This window comes from Ascaphus truei, chromosome 1 (assembly GCF_040206685.1).
Source record: "Ascaphus truei isolate aAscTru1 chromosome 1, aAscTru1.hap1, whole genome shotgun sequence".
NCBI classification, from domain to species: domain Eukaryota; kingdom Metazoa; phylum Chordata; class Amphibia; order Anura; family Ascaphidae; genus Ascaphus; species Ascaphus truei.
The window spans coordinates 350,223,357-350,238,769 of NC_134483.1; the positions used below are offsets into that span (position 1 = coordinate 350,223,357).

At 45.2% G+C, this 15,413-nt stretch overlaps 1 protein-coding gene across 1 annotated transcript in view; it reads left to right on the plus strand.

The window, feature by feature from the left end:
* The window catches only part of SLC39A8 (solute carrier family 39 member 8), a 48,778-nt gene that overhangs the window by 23,003 nt on the left and 10,362 nt on the right, over nt 1-15,413 (plus strand). The window contains exons 4-6 of the mRNA XM_075609087.1: nt 6,577-6,746; nt 9,290-9,412; nt 11,073-11,237. Of these exons, the coding sequence (XP_075465202.1) occupies nt 6,577-6,746; nt 9,290-9,412; nt 11,073-11,237 (458 nt within the window). The remainder of the gene's footprint in view (nt 1-6,576; nt 6,747-9,289; nt 9,413-11,072; nt 11,238-15,413) is intronic.

Below are 15,413 nucleotides of genomic sequence, written 5' to 3' on the forward strand. Positions count from 1 at the left end.
GTGAGTTAAAGGCAAATTGCTTCAATAAAATGACTTCTTAAAATGACTGAGTGGACATATTTTTCACCTTACATGAGTACCTTGTAAGAGTTATTTTCAAATTCTTTGCGTCCATTAAACCACTTCATGTGTGAAAGCTGGTAGTAATTTAGATTTCTTGTTGGCAATGCCTTGCAATTTTATTGCATCATGACATGAGCGTTTCATGTTTACAGGGCAGTTAACAGGTACCGTGTGTTTTGTCAGCTTTGTACATAATTACAATGTCAATTAAAATACCATATAAAATGTTAATGCTGCCAGATTACTTCTTATGCTGGGGCGATGGCAGCACTGAGCCATATAACCTAGCAGGCATTCATTTTGTAATACGTTTAGAACCAAACTTAGATAGCAATGCAAGATAATCTTATCAAAACACCATTTAAAGACCCAATGGATGGTATTGAGATCTAAACACAGATGGTCCCAAGACTCAAATACCTTGTCAAAAAGAAACCATTTAGAACTGAGAATTATGGTCTTACAGTATAATAAAATACTATAGATGTGTGTGTGTGTGTGTGTGTGTGTGTGGGTGTGTGTGTGTGTGTGTGTGTGTGTGTGTGTGTGTGTGTGTGTGTGTGTGTGTGTGTGTGTGTGTGTGTGTGTGTGTGTAATTGTAAGTGTATATATATATATATATATATATATATATTATATATATATATATATATATATATAATATATATATATATATATATATATATATACAGTGCTTGACAAATCACCCAAAAATCTACTCGCCGAACCAAAAAATCTACTCGCCACCTAGTCCCGCCTCTAGTCCCGCCCCCAACCCCGCCTCTAATCCCGCCCCCAGCCCCGCATTTAAAAAAAACCATAAATGAAATAAATTTAATACATTTCTAGTAAGAACATTCGTTTTTGACATAAGTTTATTTATTGTATTACATTATACTACAATTAGTCCTTGTTTTGTGTGTGTGTATGTGTGTGTATAAATGTCGAATCTAGAAAAAAAAGCCAGATGTGAATGACTAGTTTCCTGCACCCCTTAACTAGTGCCTGGATGCCCCCGCTTCAGAATGTTTAAAGCAGCAATCCCACCTGGGATCTTACCTGATCCGCAGACCCTCAATGTCCAGGTACCTCATTCCCACAATGTTATACATTGGAGGGGATGTGTTCCCTACCTGTCTTCTGGGTTACGGGGGATTCCAATGTCTTCTGTGTGAAGCTTGAGTCAGATCTGGAAGAAAGCAGTATAGGTTATTTCGGTGTAGTATAGGCAGTTAAGATATACAGGGTAAATAAAATATCCAGATCCAGATTTTGAGACAGAGAGAGGGTGAGACAGAGAGAGGGTGAGACAGAGAGAGGGTGAGACAGAGAGAGGGTGAGACAGAGAGAGAGAGAGAGGGTGAGAGAGAGACGGAGAGAGGGTGAGAGAGAGACGGAGAGAGGGTGAGAGAGAGACGGAGAGAGGGTGAGAGAGAGACGGAGAGAGGGTGAGAGAGAGACGGAGAGAGGGTGAGAGAGAGACGGAGAGAGGGTGAGAGAGAGACGGAGAGAGGGTGAGAGAGGACGGAGAGAGGGTGAGAGAGAGACGGAGAGAGGGTGAGAGAGAGGGTGAGAGGGAGAGAGAGAGGGAGAGACAGAGGGAGAGAGAGAGGGTGAGAGACGGAGAGAGGGTGACTGTGGGGGGATGGGGTGACTGGGTGAATGATGGGAGACTGGGTGGGGTGATGGGGTGACTGGGTGGGGTGATGGGGTGACTGGGTGGGGTGATGGGGTGACTGGGTGGGTGATTGGGTGGGGTGACTGGGTGGGTGATTGGGTGGGGTGACTGGGTGGGTGATTGGGTGGGGTGACTGGGTGGGTGATTGGGTGGGGATTACTGACTGACTGGGTGGGGATTACTGACTGTCTGACTGGGTGGGGTGACTGGGCAGGGGGGTGGGATGACTGACTGGGTGGGGGGTGACTGACTGGGTGGGGGGGTATGACTGACTGACTGGGTGGGGGGGTTATGACTGACTGGGTGGGGGGGTATGTTTGACTTGGTGGGGGGGGGTATGATTGACTGGGTGGGGGGGTATGACTGGGTGGGGGTATGACTGACTGGGTGGGGGGGGTTATGACTGACTGGGTGGGGGGGGTTATGACTGACTGGGTGGGGGGGTATGTTTGACTTGGTGGGGGGGGTATGATTGACTGGGTGGGGGGGTATGACTGGGTGGGGGGTATGACTGACTGGGTGGGGGGGTTATGACTGACTGGGTGGGGGGGTATGACTGACTGGGTGGGGGGGTATGACTGACTGGGTGGGGGGTATGACTGACTGGGTGGGGGGTATGACTGACTGAGGGGGTATGACTGACTGGGTGGGGGGGTATGACTTACTGGGTGGGGGGGTATGACTGACTGGGGGGGTATGACTGACTGGGTGGGGGGGTATGTTTGACTTGGTGGGGGGGGTATGATTGACTGGGTGGGCGGGGTATGACTGACTGGGTGGGGGTATGACTGACTGGGTGGGGGGGGTTATGACTGACTGGTTGGGGGGGTATGACTGACTGGGTGGGGGGGTATGACTGACTGGGTGGGGGGTATGACTGACTGAGGGGGTATGACTGACTGGGTGGGGGGGGGTATGACTTACTGGGTGGGGGGGTATGACTGACTGGGGGGGTATGACTGACTGGGTGGGGGGGAGTATAACTGACTGGGTGGGGGGGAGTATGACTGACTGGGTGGGGTGGGGGGATGACTGACTGGGTGGGATGGGGGGATGACTGGGTGGGATGGGGGGATGACTGACTGGGATGGGGGGATGACTGACTGGGTGGGATGGGGGGATGACTGACTGAGTGGGGTGGGGGGATGACTGACTGGGTGGGGGGATGACTGACTGGGTGGGGTGATGACTGGGTGGGGTGGGGGGATGACTGACTGGGTGGGGTGGGGGGATGACTGACTGGGTGGGGTGGGGGGTACCTTTGGTGTCCTACACGTTCTCTCTCTTACACACACACACACACACACACACACACACACACACACACACACACACACACACACACACACACACACACACACACACACACACACACACACACACACACACACACACACACACACACACACACACACACACACCACTCTCTCTCATACATACACACACACACACACACCACTCTCTCTCATACATACACACACACACTCTCATACACACACACTCTGTGGAACCGGAGGGCAAGCGGGACAGGGGGGGGAAATCCCCTGCCCCGCGCGAGCAGCCACGGGGACAGGAGCGGAGACCAAAGGGGAAGCAGGTTTGGGGGGGGGAACATTCCCCGCTGTCATCTCCTGCCCCACGCGAGCAGCCACGGGGACAGGAGTGGAACCGGAGGGCAAGCGGGACCGGGGAGTGGGTGGGGGGGAAATCCCCTGCCGTCATCTCCTGCCCCGCGCGAGCAGCCACGGGGACAGGAGCGGAGACTGAGGGGATGAGAAGGGAAGCGCGAGCAGGAGACAGGGACCGCGCACGCGAGGAGCAGCCATTACTTACCCCTGCAGAGAAGGGCTCCATTCCGCGTCACGACCAATCAGCCAGGAAAATATTTTGTTTTGTTATTTATTTATTTTTTTAAATTTGTGGGGGGGTGGGGAAGCGGAGACAGCCACGGGGACCGAGGGGAACACCCCTGCTGGCATCGGGAGCAGCCACTGGCACTGGGGGAAAGCGGGGACCGTAGGGCAACCGGGACGGGGGAACATCGCCCACTGTCATCTCCTGCCCCGCGCGAGCAGCCACAGGGACAGGAGCAGAACCGGAGGGCAAGCGGGGCAGGGGGGGGGGGGGGGGGAGATGGGGGGAGAAATCCCCTGCTGTCATCTCTTGCCCGACAGGAGCGGAGACTGGAGGGGATGAGGAGGGAAGCGCGGGCAGGAGACGGAGACGGACCGCGCGCGCGAGGAGAAGCCATTACCCCTGCAGAGAAGGGCTCCATTCCGCGTCACAACCAATTGGCCAATCAGCCAGGAGGATATTTTTTTTGTTATTTTTTTTTTTTAATTTTTTTAAAATTTGCGCAGAGCAGGGGGGAAAAGTAGCTGGCCACGGGCCAATTTCCGTTCGCACCTGGCGAGTGGGCGACCGGGTTTGTCGAGCACTGTATATATATATATATATATATAAATAAACAGTCCACTCCAGCAAACAAAAGACAGCACTCAAGGTAAATGAAAAAGACCTGTAATCAATTTTAATACAGCACAAACATGTCCCATAGAGAGAATAAATGTATAGGCTCCTTACCAGGCAGGTCCAGAGTCCCAGGGCCACACAGCAAGGAAGAGACAACACACTCAGTAAAAGTATCAAAAAAGATGTATTGTAGAAAACTGACACATTCACCGACGTTTCAGTCCTAGAAGCAGGACCTTTCTCAAGGCACACCCTTTAAAGTTTCATACAGGGAGATGGAGCGAGCCGCTGTAAAGACACTGGCTGGCACTGAGTTAGAAGCAAGTGAGCCTGGTTCAATTCCTGGTGTTGGCTCTTTGTGACCTTGGACAAGACACTTTACCTCCCTTTGCCTCAGGCACCAAAAAATAGATTGTAAGCTCCACGGGTCAGGGACCTGTGCTTGCAAAATGTCTCCATAAAGCACTACGTAAAACTAGCAGCGCTATACAAGAACATGCTATTATTATTATTGTTATTACTACTACCATGTCTAGCGTCTTACTGACCCTGCCGCGAGGCCGTCCTGCCACAGGTGGTGTCAGAAGTGTGATGCTACGCATCTGGGGGTCAGTAGATAAAAGATATGTTATGTTCATGAACCCAAGCAAAAAAAAAATCGTTTTGAAATCTGAAATTGCCTTAGCCTATGAATTGCTTTATATAAAATACCTGTAATGTAATAATTATTTGCACCCATATATAATACAAACATTGACTTATGCTTGGCAGAAATTGGTTTGTAAAGATATTTATATTTTGTTATTTTACATATTCTTTATGATATAATTCTAAACTATAATGGCCAAATGTATTGGATAATAGGTATTCAGAAATTAAATAATGGTACATATAAATATCATGGGTTACTAAATACTGTACTGTATACTAAAAAGAAAGACGACCAGTTAACCAAAAATTGGTTTGTTACATTCCAATATGTTGCAATGCACATGTATTTACAGAAGGGCAAAAACCCGCATTAATAACATTTTGCACAACAGCAAATTGCTGCATTCTTGTAAATGGTCACGTAATGCTCGCCATATAATCAGTCTCTTTGGTACCTCCTGTTGCTTTGTCAGCATTATGGTGCTTGTGACGACAATTATAAGTCGTTGCAGGATAGTAATAAGAATTTTATGTGGAAAGAAATGCCTGCTTTACAGTAATACTCAGTACTAAAACAGAAGATAAAACTGCAGTATGGGTTGTGGTAAAACTGTTTGGTACAATAAACCTTTTCCTTGACAGTCTCATGCAATTTGCAATAAAGCCCGCACAGAACAATTATGGCATATTCAAATCATGATTATACTTGTGTTCCATGACATGTACAGAATATTCTTCCCTCAGTGGAGCAAAGGTTTCTCAAATGTGATTTTGTGTAGTCCTTATGTCTGGCTAATACAGTGCAACTTTGGAATGTCCAATGATTCTTCTCTTCTTCTTACTTGGCTTTGATTTCAAGAACTACCTGTATTAGATATTCCTGCTTTTACTTACTGTACTATTCCATACAGAGATGTCCCTTTTGTTTTGGTCATGGATACTTATTTTCTCTTAACTGAACACCCTTTATGCTTTGCAGTGACACGTTCATCCTATGCAAATTCCTAAATGATGGTCCTATTGTTATTCCCTTTTACGCTTTTAGTAACGTACAATGCTGAATTTTGTTACCAATGTACTCAGTGTTTTATTTGTGAACTCTTTCAATTTATATTATATTAGATTGTCTGAATTTAGAATGATAGCCGATACCTGAGAGGTAAATGTAATAATGAGATTAGAATATGTAAGCATAATACGTCTGAGTCTGTTTATCAAGGGAAATCTAGTTCAACTTGTACCATATGAAAAACAAATACATTCTATTAGTTTCCTTAGGATTCCTTTCTTGGATACATGTGGTTCAGTTTGTATTTCCCCAGAATTAGCTCAGTATTGCCTCAATACTTGGAACCCACAGCTAGCTGTTATCTGTACACCTGTGCTCAAATAAAGAAGACGAGAGAAACTATTTGGGGGAAAAATAAAATAATCTTTTTACACATTGTTTTTACTTTGAGGCTACATAATCATGTCCATTGGTTTAAAATATAATCAAAAAAGTTTGAATTGGAGAAACTTCATTAAAATTAGAAGATGTCAAATACATTTTGGTTTGCTTTTCAGTGCAACAAATCCTCAATCCAACCATTAGGTGTACTGGATAGATTTCTGTTGATTTTTCTTTATCTTATTGAGTTGATGTACCATAGCTTATTTTATGGTCTTAAGAGTGGTTGAATTAATGGAACTTTCCATGTTTTTGTACGCAGTTTGGGGATTCGGCTTTCTGACAGTAACCATCATTAACCTGACATCACTGCTTGGATTATTTATAACCCCTTTGATAAAAAAGCCATACTTTCCAAAAATATTGACTTTTTTTGTGGGTTTGGCTATTGGGACTCTGTTTTCAAATGCGATTTTTCAACTTATTCCAGAGGTAAGAATGTTATTGTTTACAAGTATGCAATTAATAACATTTGTTTATGATTCAGTTCCACTTGGTTGATATCATATTGACTAATTTTAACCCCAAAATAATTCCCTCTAGAACGCCTCCAAATCCTATCAACATATACATATATACACACACACATTTTAAGCACATTCACATGTCTTAGGCTAAGGCCCCGGTATCTCCGCTGCAACGCGCGCCCGCGAGATTGGCGGCACGTGCAGCCGATTACCTGGTCAGCAGCTCACTGCAGGAAGAGAGACCGGAGGGGGGGAGCGTGGCGGGGGAGTGACGGGGGCGCGGCCATGACATCACCCGGCAGGTTCGCCCTCATTGTCTGAACCGCCGGGGTGGGGGGGGAGGGAGAGCAGGAGCAGCTCTCGCCCCAGCGCTGCGGCCCCCCCTCACAGCGGGCCCGGCGCCATTGAGGGGAGGGCTCTCATGTGGCGGACGCTGTAGTAGGCAGCGGGGTCAAGGCCTTAGACAGGTCTGCAACCCTGGCTTTCAACCATTATCACCTAGCATACAGTGCTCCCACTGCAGCAAGGGATTCTGGGAAATGGCATGCAAATGAGCACACAATGTGTCACCTTTTGCCTGGAAAATCCATTCACATGGAGCCCATTTAAGCAAATGCATCGCCGTTCACACAGCTTTTAAACACAGCATGGGACTAGCAAAGCAAGTAAAACCACTCACAGACATGTTTCAACCTTGATGCGTATCATCAGTGTGAGGTTGGTTTATACTTGCTTTGCAATATTTCTAGGCTGGGTAAGATAACCATACATTTTATGTTATGGTGGGTGAAAAAGGCAACAAAAAACCTCCACTGTTAGCATATAGCCAATAAAGAATATCACTTGTGAGCACATTCAAATGTCTTAGGCTAAGGCCCCGCTCCCTCCGTCAGCGCACCCGCACTGCAGACAGGCGGGGCGCTGACATACACAGACCGCGATATGCGGTCTGTAGGGAGCCGGAGCGGGAGGTGGGCGGGAGTGGGAGGCTTGAGCGGGAGGAGGGGCATGGCTTGAGCGGAGGGACCCGCTACTCTCCCCCCCCTCCCTCCACGGCTCGGGCTGCTGATTGAAGGTAAGTAAAGCAACACACACACACATACACACAGACAGGCACACACACACGCAGGCACTCATACACAAACACAGACACACACAGACAGAGGCAGGCACTCACGCACTCAGGCACACACATACACACACACACAGACAGGCACTCAGACACACACACAGACAGGCACTCAGACACACATACACACACACAGACAGGCACTCACGCTGCTTTCACTCCACACTTCTCCCCGCTCCCCGAAGCCTCTCCTCCTCCCGAAGCCTCCCCTTCCCATTGGCTTACAGCCACACCACGTGACGCGTCGACGCTAGGGATCACAATTCTCTTGTATCCCATAGCGGCTGACGCGCCACAGCGTGTAGTCAGCTGTGCAGCCAGTGGGGACCGGGACCGGCTCGGGAGGATTCCCCTGCTGGTGGGGAACGCCCGTGCAGCCGCCCGCGCCGCCGGGCGCAGCGGGTCCCAGGCCTTAGACAGGTCTGCAATCCTGCTTTTCACCATTATCACCTAGCACAGCGCTGCGTAAACTTTTTTAGCTGTGGCCCCCTTGCTGGGAGCTGCAGCGTTCGCGCGACCCCTCCCCCGAAGGCACGACTTCAAATGACGTTGCGGGTCACGCGACCCCACCGCGTAATTTGACGCGCGTTGCCATGGCGACGCTTGACTTCAAATGATGCCGTGTTGCCATGGTGACGCCTCGCCGAAGACCCGGCTGCCAGTAGGTAAGTGAGGTTACAGAGGCCTCACGCCTCCTTCGGCATTAAATTAAATGCCTGGGGGAAGAGCGCGGGGCCCCTGCAACAGCCCACGCCCCCCCCTGCAAATTCTCAAATATTTTTGCTCATTATATATCCTTTCCGAGTCTAAGCACGGCATCCTTTCTTTGTAATTGTCACGTTTCTCTTTTGTTCTGAATCAGATCATGCTGATTACCCCAAAAAGATCCAAATAAAACTTATTCATGTATATATCAAATATATAAATATATAAAAATTATAAAAAGATTTTTTTTGTCTTTGGCCCACTCAAATGTGTAGAATATACAATGTGTCCCTCGTACTGAAAGGTTTGGAGACCACCGAAGTAGACTAATAGAGATTTGCAAATCTAGCCTTCTGGCAACATTTTGGCGAACTTTTACTAAGTTTCAAACTATGCAAAATTTTGTAGAAAATGCAAAATGTAAGAAAAATTGGTAAAAAATATTGCGATGGACTTTTAGAGACATGCACACATCTTTACTGGTGTATATTTTATGTAAATACTATTGTCAGTGTGGTGAAGATTTTTTTTTGTAAAAATGAATGAATTAAATGTTGCAGGGAAGCACTACGGTTGAGATAAAACAAACAGGCTTTATTGTCAGTGTGGCACCCTTTGAATATCAGTCCAGTAACTTATCAGCCTAAAACTAACACCATTGTATCTTGTTGCAGGCATTTGGATTTGATCCTAAAGTTGATAATTACATTTCAAAGGCCGTGGCTGTTTTTGGAGGATTCTACATTTTACTATTTGTGGAGAGAATGCTAAAAATGGCTCTGAATATCTATGGCAAAGTAAGCTTTATTTACACTAAAAGAACAAAGGATGTCAATATACTGTACTAACTCACATATACTATATGTCGCTTCACTATATATCACATTGTATGCATGGTAGCAGGTTCGGTAAAGTAAAGTCTTAGTTTTTGTAAAACCACGAGTCTTCTTGAGGCCCGACTGTGAATTAGAAGGTACTAACAGGATTAATCGAAAGAACAAATGAACAATTTACATGAAAAACAGTTAGGCTAAGGCCCCGGTAACTCCGCTGCAACGCGCGCCCGCGAGATTGGCGGCGCGTGCAGCCGATTCCCCGGTCTGCAGCTCACTGCAGGAAGAGAGACCGGGGGGGGGGGGCGTGGCGGGGGAGTGACAGGGGTACGGCCATGACGTCACCCGGCAGGTTCGCCTTCATTGGCTGAACCGCCGGGGGCGTGGCTTATCGCTCCGTCGCGAGTCCTGCTCTCAATTCTATTGAGAGCAGGAGCAACTCTCGCCACAGCGCTGCGGCCCCCCCTCGCCCGGCGCCATTGAGGGGAGGGCTCTCGTCCGTGCAGCGTCCGCCACAGCGGGCGCTGCAGTAGGCAGCGGGGGCAAGGCCTTAGACTCATGAAGAAGGGGCATTAAACCCTCAGTCTCATCCCTGTTACAGGACCAATCAGCAAAAGAGGTAGAAGAGCAATGGGTATTTACCCTGTGCAAGGTCGAGCTTAATATTCAATCACGTCACAGAAAGGGGTGTAGTTCTGTGTTTCAGATTACTATTTTTCAAACAAATTTTGAAAAAGGATTTACAAATACTTATCACTGTTTGCTTTTTGCAATAACAAACGTATCAGAGTGTAGCCATGCCTGGTTCTGGCTATACTTCTGCCCCCCTGCCATGTAAGTCCTGGTAGCTGCAGGCTGTGGCAGGCCATCATCTTGGCTTTTCCGCATCCTCAGGCAGCATCCCTGAGTGACAGGGGTGAAGGTGGAACCACTAGGGAGGAAGCCATTACAAATTATAGTTAGTCCAAGTATCTCCCTCAAGGGAGTGAGGTGCCTTAGCCCCCTGGGGGGTGGGGGGGGGGGGGTGGGCAGGGGCAGGGGGGTTGCTGAAGAGAATACCAAGCAGGCTTGGGAGGCCTCAATTCTGCCAGGAGGCCTAGGCACCCTCCAGAAGCCTGGGGGCTTGGGAAAGCATACTATCTCTGGAGCACAGAGGCGGAGAACAGACAGCAAGGACTCAGGTTTTGAAAATAAAGCCAAACACATACTACTTTCTGGAGGCACACTACGGAGGACTTTACCTGGGACCAGGAGAGTCTACAAGCCAGATACCTGATATACTGCAATGCCATTCAAGAATGTAGAGTATGTTTGTGAGTGTACATCCGTTCCTTACCAATATAACTAATGGTTATAAGTATTACACTATTGTGTTTTCTTTTCTTTTCCCTCTAATCCAAGGGAATCCATTCCAGTATCAAGGTCTCTACTATACGGCCATTGTGTATGCCATTCTTTTTCACATTTTTACATATTCAAAAAGGATAAGTTATTTGATTTTTAGCACTTCTTTTGTGTTACTTTTCCTGTGTAATGTGCCCTTGAATATTTGGCTCAGAATAATTTTTTCCTACATCATATATATATTTTGGTCTTTCTAATAATTACTGTATTTCCTTTTTAGGGTGTTCACAACCACTTAGATATGAACCAACTTTCCCATCAAGAATTGCAAACAGAGCCTCAAACTGCTAAAATTACAAATGGAACTACAATATATGCAAATTCAGCAGTAACCGAGCTCAGTGGTGCTGGAACTATTGATAATGTCAGTGTGATTTCATTAAAGGTACTGTACATACACTTAAATCTTTCTTTAGTTATTTGGTGATCAGCATTTCAGTTTTGTGCATTTTTTGGTTAGAGTGATATGGAAGAAAATATATAAATTCCTCACTGTGTTACATTAAGTAACAGGTTTTGTGGGTAAATATTACTATCTTCTTTCTGTTGCATATAATATTGTGGTCTCAAGATATTTCTATGTTGTGATGTCAGTAGGTTAAATACAGCATCAGCATTTGTAGTCCACATTTGCATGCCTAATAACAGCAAAAGGTTGCACAGTTTGGTTTGATGATCATTGAAATATGAAAACGGTTTTTATTGCACTTGTTTTTTTACTGGGATATCGTTAACAATTTTTGTTGTGTTTAGGAACTGTACAGTTGTCTGCAACCACAATAAAAACACAAATAGAATGTGCAAATGATGTGAACTAAAATGTCCTGTGAAATTCTGCTATGGATTTGTAAGGCTGCTCTAGTGTAGGCAGCATAGTAAAGGGAAACCTAGTTCAATGAAATAAGATGGCAAAGATCTTGGACCTTATTTTCAAGGGGTTTATGCTATATGTATGCTATATGTATGCTGCAAGGACAGGGAGGGGGGGAGTCCTTTTCTATCTATAAATCATAGGGTATGCGTAGGCTTGTAAGTAAAATGCTAGTGGTGTATTGAACCCTGCTTGTAATCACACTTTGGTCACTGTTTAACACTACATCAACAACAAGGCCATTTCAATGAAACCTTTCTATGCCTACTGCTTTGTTATTCATGTCAGGATAAAGGGGAATACAAAACGGATCCTGTTGAGAAAAAACGGCTCTCCACAGGTCTTCTCAATATAAAAAGAGGGGTAACTTTATTGTGGACGTAATAAAGTTACCCCTCTTTTTATATTGAAAAGACTTGTGCAGTTCCTGAACAGGATCCGTTTTGTATAGATTACACACCGGAGGCACTATTCAACGTGAGGTGTGAGCGCTCTTGCCTTTAAGAATAAAAGGGAAGGCAGTCGTTTTTAGCCGCTGCAATTATTGCAGGGATTAGTTACATATTCTAAGGTCTCTTGTTTGACAGATATAATACATTTCCTAGGTATAATATTTGTATGTAAATTAAGCAGTAACATAAAACTCCAAAAAACGTAATTACAACAAAGTGTACAGTTGATTTATAGATTCATTATAGTTGCAATAAAAAATATATCATATCACATGAAGTTTGGGATAAACTAAACAGCCAATTTTGTAATGAACTAGAAGAAATAATCAATATATTCATGAAGAGTAAACAAATAAAAAAGTAAGAAAAATATATGACCATGAATAAATTAGAATGTATTTGAAATATTATATAATATCACAAAATGCCCAGCTAGAGTAAAATTGTAAACGTTTATTGCATATCCCTTGGATAATATTTTCTAAAGTGGCTGTCTGTTAGTTTTTTTTTATTAGCGCAGTGGTTTCCAACCTTTTTTTTACATTGTGCCCGGCCTTGCTAGAACATACAACTCAACCCCCTTATAACGCTGTGCTTGGGGCCCAAAGAATCACATTGCGTTATAAGCGGATCGCGTTAGAAATAATGTACAATTGTATGCATTGTACAATAAAGTATTTAAGCTACCAATAATCGTGTTCTAAAGTATTCATAAATATAAAAATTGTGAGCCACGCTTGCATCGCGTTATAAGCGATTTTGCAGTATAACGGATCGCGCTATAACAGGGTTGAGCTGTATTTGTTCCACAAACCCATAATTAATAAATCTTATTGCCCATTCATCAGACTATTGCTAAAAAAAACTGTTTGATCCAAAGCAGTATAGTGTCCTGAAATTTTTGGGGGAACACATGCTTAATAAGACCCCAAACTGCACCTCGGTGTGTGCAGAGAACATGGGTGATAAACCTGTCAATTGCTGTGGGACCTTCCAAAGTCACGCCCCACAATGCCTAGTAGCTGTGGTTGCAAAGCATTGTGGGTAGTGCTTTGGAAACTGCTGCTGTACAGTAAGTGACAGCAATACCACCCACGCGAAGGAGCAGATTGGGGCCTTACTAAGTGTGCAGTCACTCGGGCAGTGTGCAGTCACACGGGCTCAGGAACCCACTGTACTGCCTGGGATCTGCCATTACATGTTTTTTAACAGACGACAGAGAAGCCCAATGCTACATTCAACATGACAGAAATACACAGTAAAATACTTATATATTCTCTTGAAATAGGATCATTTAGTTTAACCCTTTGGCCAAAGCGTTGTAAGCTTGCGAGCCACGTCAAGGCAGACACCTGTTCGCAAGTCCTAACACTACCAGATAAAATACTAATATACCTCTATTAGGATTAAAAGTCTCATTTACCTCTATTAGGAGGGAGAAAGACCACAGTGGGTCTGTATCCAGCAGAATGAGACACTTGCAAACTAGGGAAGTGGGGAGGGGCGGGCTTAAAACCTGGGAAGGAGGAGCCACTAACCTCCACCAGCTGGAACAGCTGAGAATGGGTTAACAAAACACAGAACCCCAGTAAGCTCTTTTTGGGAACCCTTGAGCCCCCACAAAATATATATATGTATATGTGTCAAAAGGGAGTGCTATTGAGCGTGGCATATGTATACAACAGACGACAGAGAAGCCCAATGCTACATTCAACATGACAGAAATACACAGCAAAATACTTATATATTCTCTTGAAATAGGATCATTTAGTTTAACCCTTTGGCCAAAGCGTTGTAAGCTTGCGAGCCACATCAAGGCAGACACCTGTTCGCAAGTCCTAACACTACCAGATAAAATACTAATATACCTCTACATGTTTTTTGTTGGTGAACCACTTAGAAACATCTCACAAACCCCTGTCTTTCCAAACCCATAGTTGAGAATCACTGATTCAGCCCATGATTTCTTACTAAGTAATATTTTAGATAGTAGCACATTCTTTTTTAGGGGACTGTCCAAGGCATGACATTGTGCTCTACATAGACAGTTTAGCAAGCACATTCTGTATATTATAGTGGATGATTGCATGTGCTAAGTGTGGTAGTAATCACTTGTGATTGCAGGTTTCCATTCTGTTATGTGGGAAACATGAGCTGTAATAAAATGCTTAATTACTCACGTACATTGAAATTCTGTTTATGGTAGCTATAACCTTGGTCGCTTTACACACGTTTAACCACAAATGTTTAGTCAACAGTTGAATTATGTGATCAAAAACTGTTGGTACAGCTGAAATGTTGCCAAAGGTACTGTAACAGGGACTTGTCTCTGTTTAAATAAAGCAGCCTCAGAGCTCTGAGAATCCAACAGAGAGATAGTTAATTGCAGCCACACAATTAACTAGTCTCCACTTATGAGAGCTCTGTAAAAAGCCTCATGTGAGACACAGGAAAGAGATTCCTTAGCTCACATTTGGGCTGGCAGAACGAGAGCAGAGAAGCCTGCACACAGACACTGTCTTGAGCACAAAGGCTGTGCTGAGATCAAGACATCCAGACACCCAGAGATCTATATTTCCTGGACACAGAGGACCCAGGAATCTGCCAGAGACTGACATGGAGGGCCACCTGCTTAATGTACTTCCTGAGACTTTGGGGTGATAGGCTTGTAATGGAAATATCCCTCCAGTCCTGCAGATAGGGTCTGGGGAAGTACGTTAGCCCTTACAAAGGGATAGCGGTTTGTTATTTTGTTGTTTTTGTATGTTTTGCCTGGATAACGAAAGAGTCTCAATAAAGCCAAGATATAATTTCACCCAAACCGGTCTCATTTATATGTACCTCTGCATACATCTATTACATATGGTGTAAGAAATGGGATGAGAGGTCTCCCTTGAAGTTCAAAGGGGCCACGAAGGCTGCCTGTGATTTTTTTTTGTGCTTTTGCCTGCATACAGTTTCTGCAAAGAGCCTGAGCAACAAAACAAAGAATCACGTGCAGAAGTGACCAGATTTAACGGACTACACATCCAGGCAGGAAAGCTACAACTGCGCTGGAGAAAGCCACAGACGGTGACCCACACAAGGGACTGATGCTGACCAGAGTCTACTCCACCACTTGTGAAAGGAAAAAAAAAAACCATGGGCTTTTAAAATGGCCGCCCAGCTGAAGTCAAATACAGACTGCAAGAATGGGGAAGAAAAATGTTCCTGGTGTAAAGAGCCCAGCTACACGGAG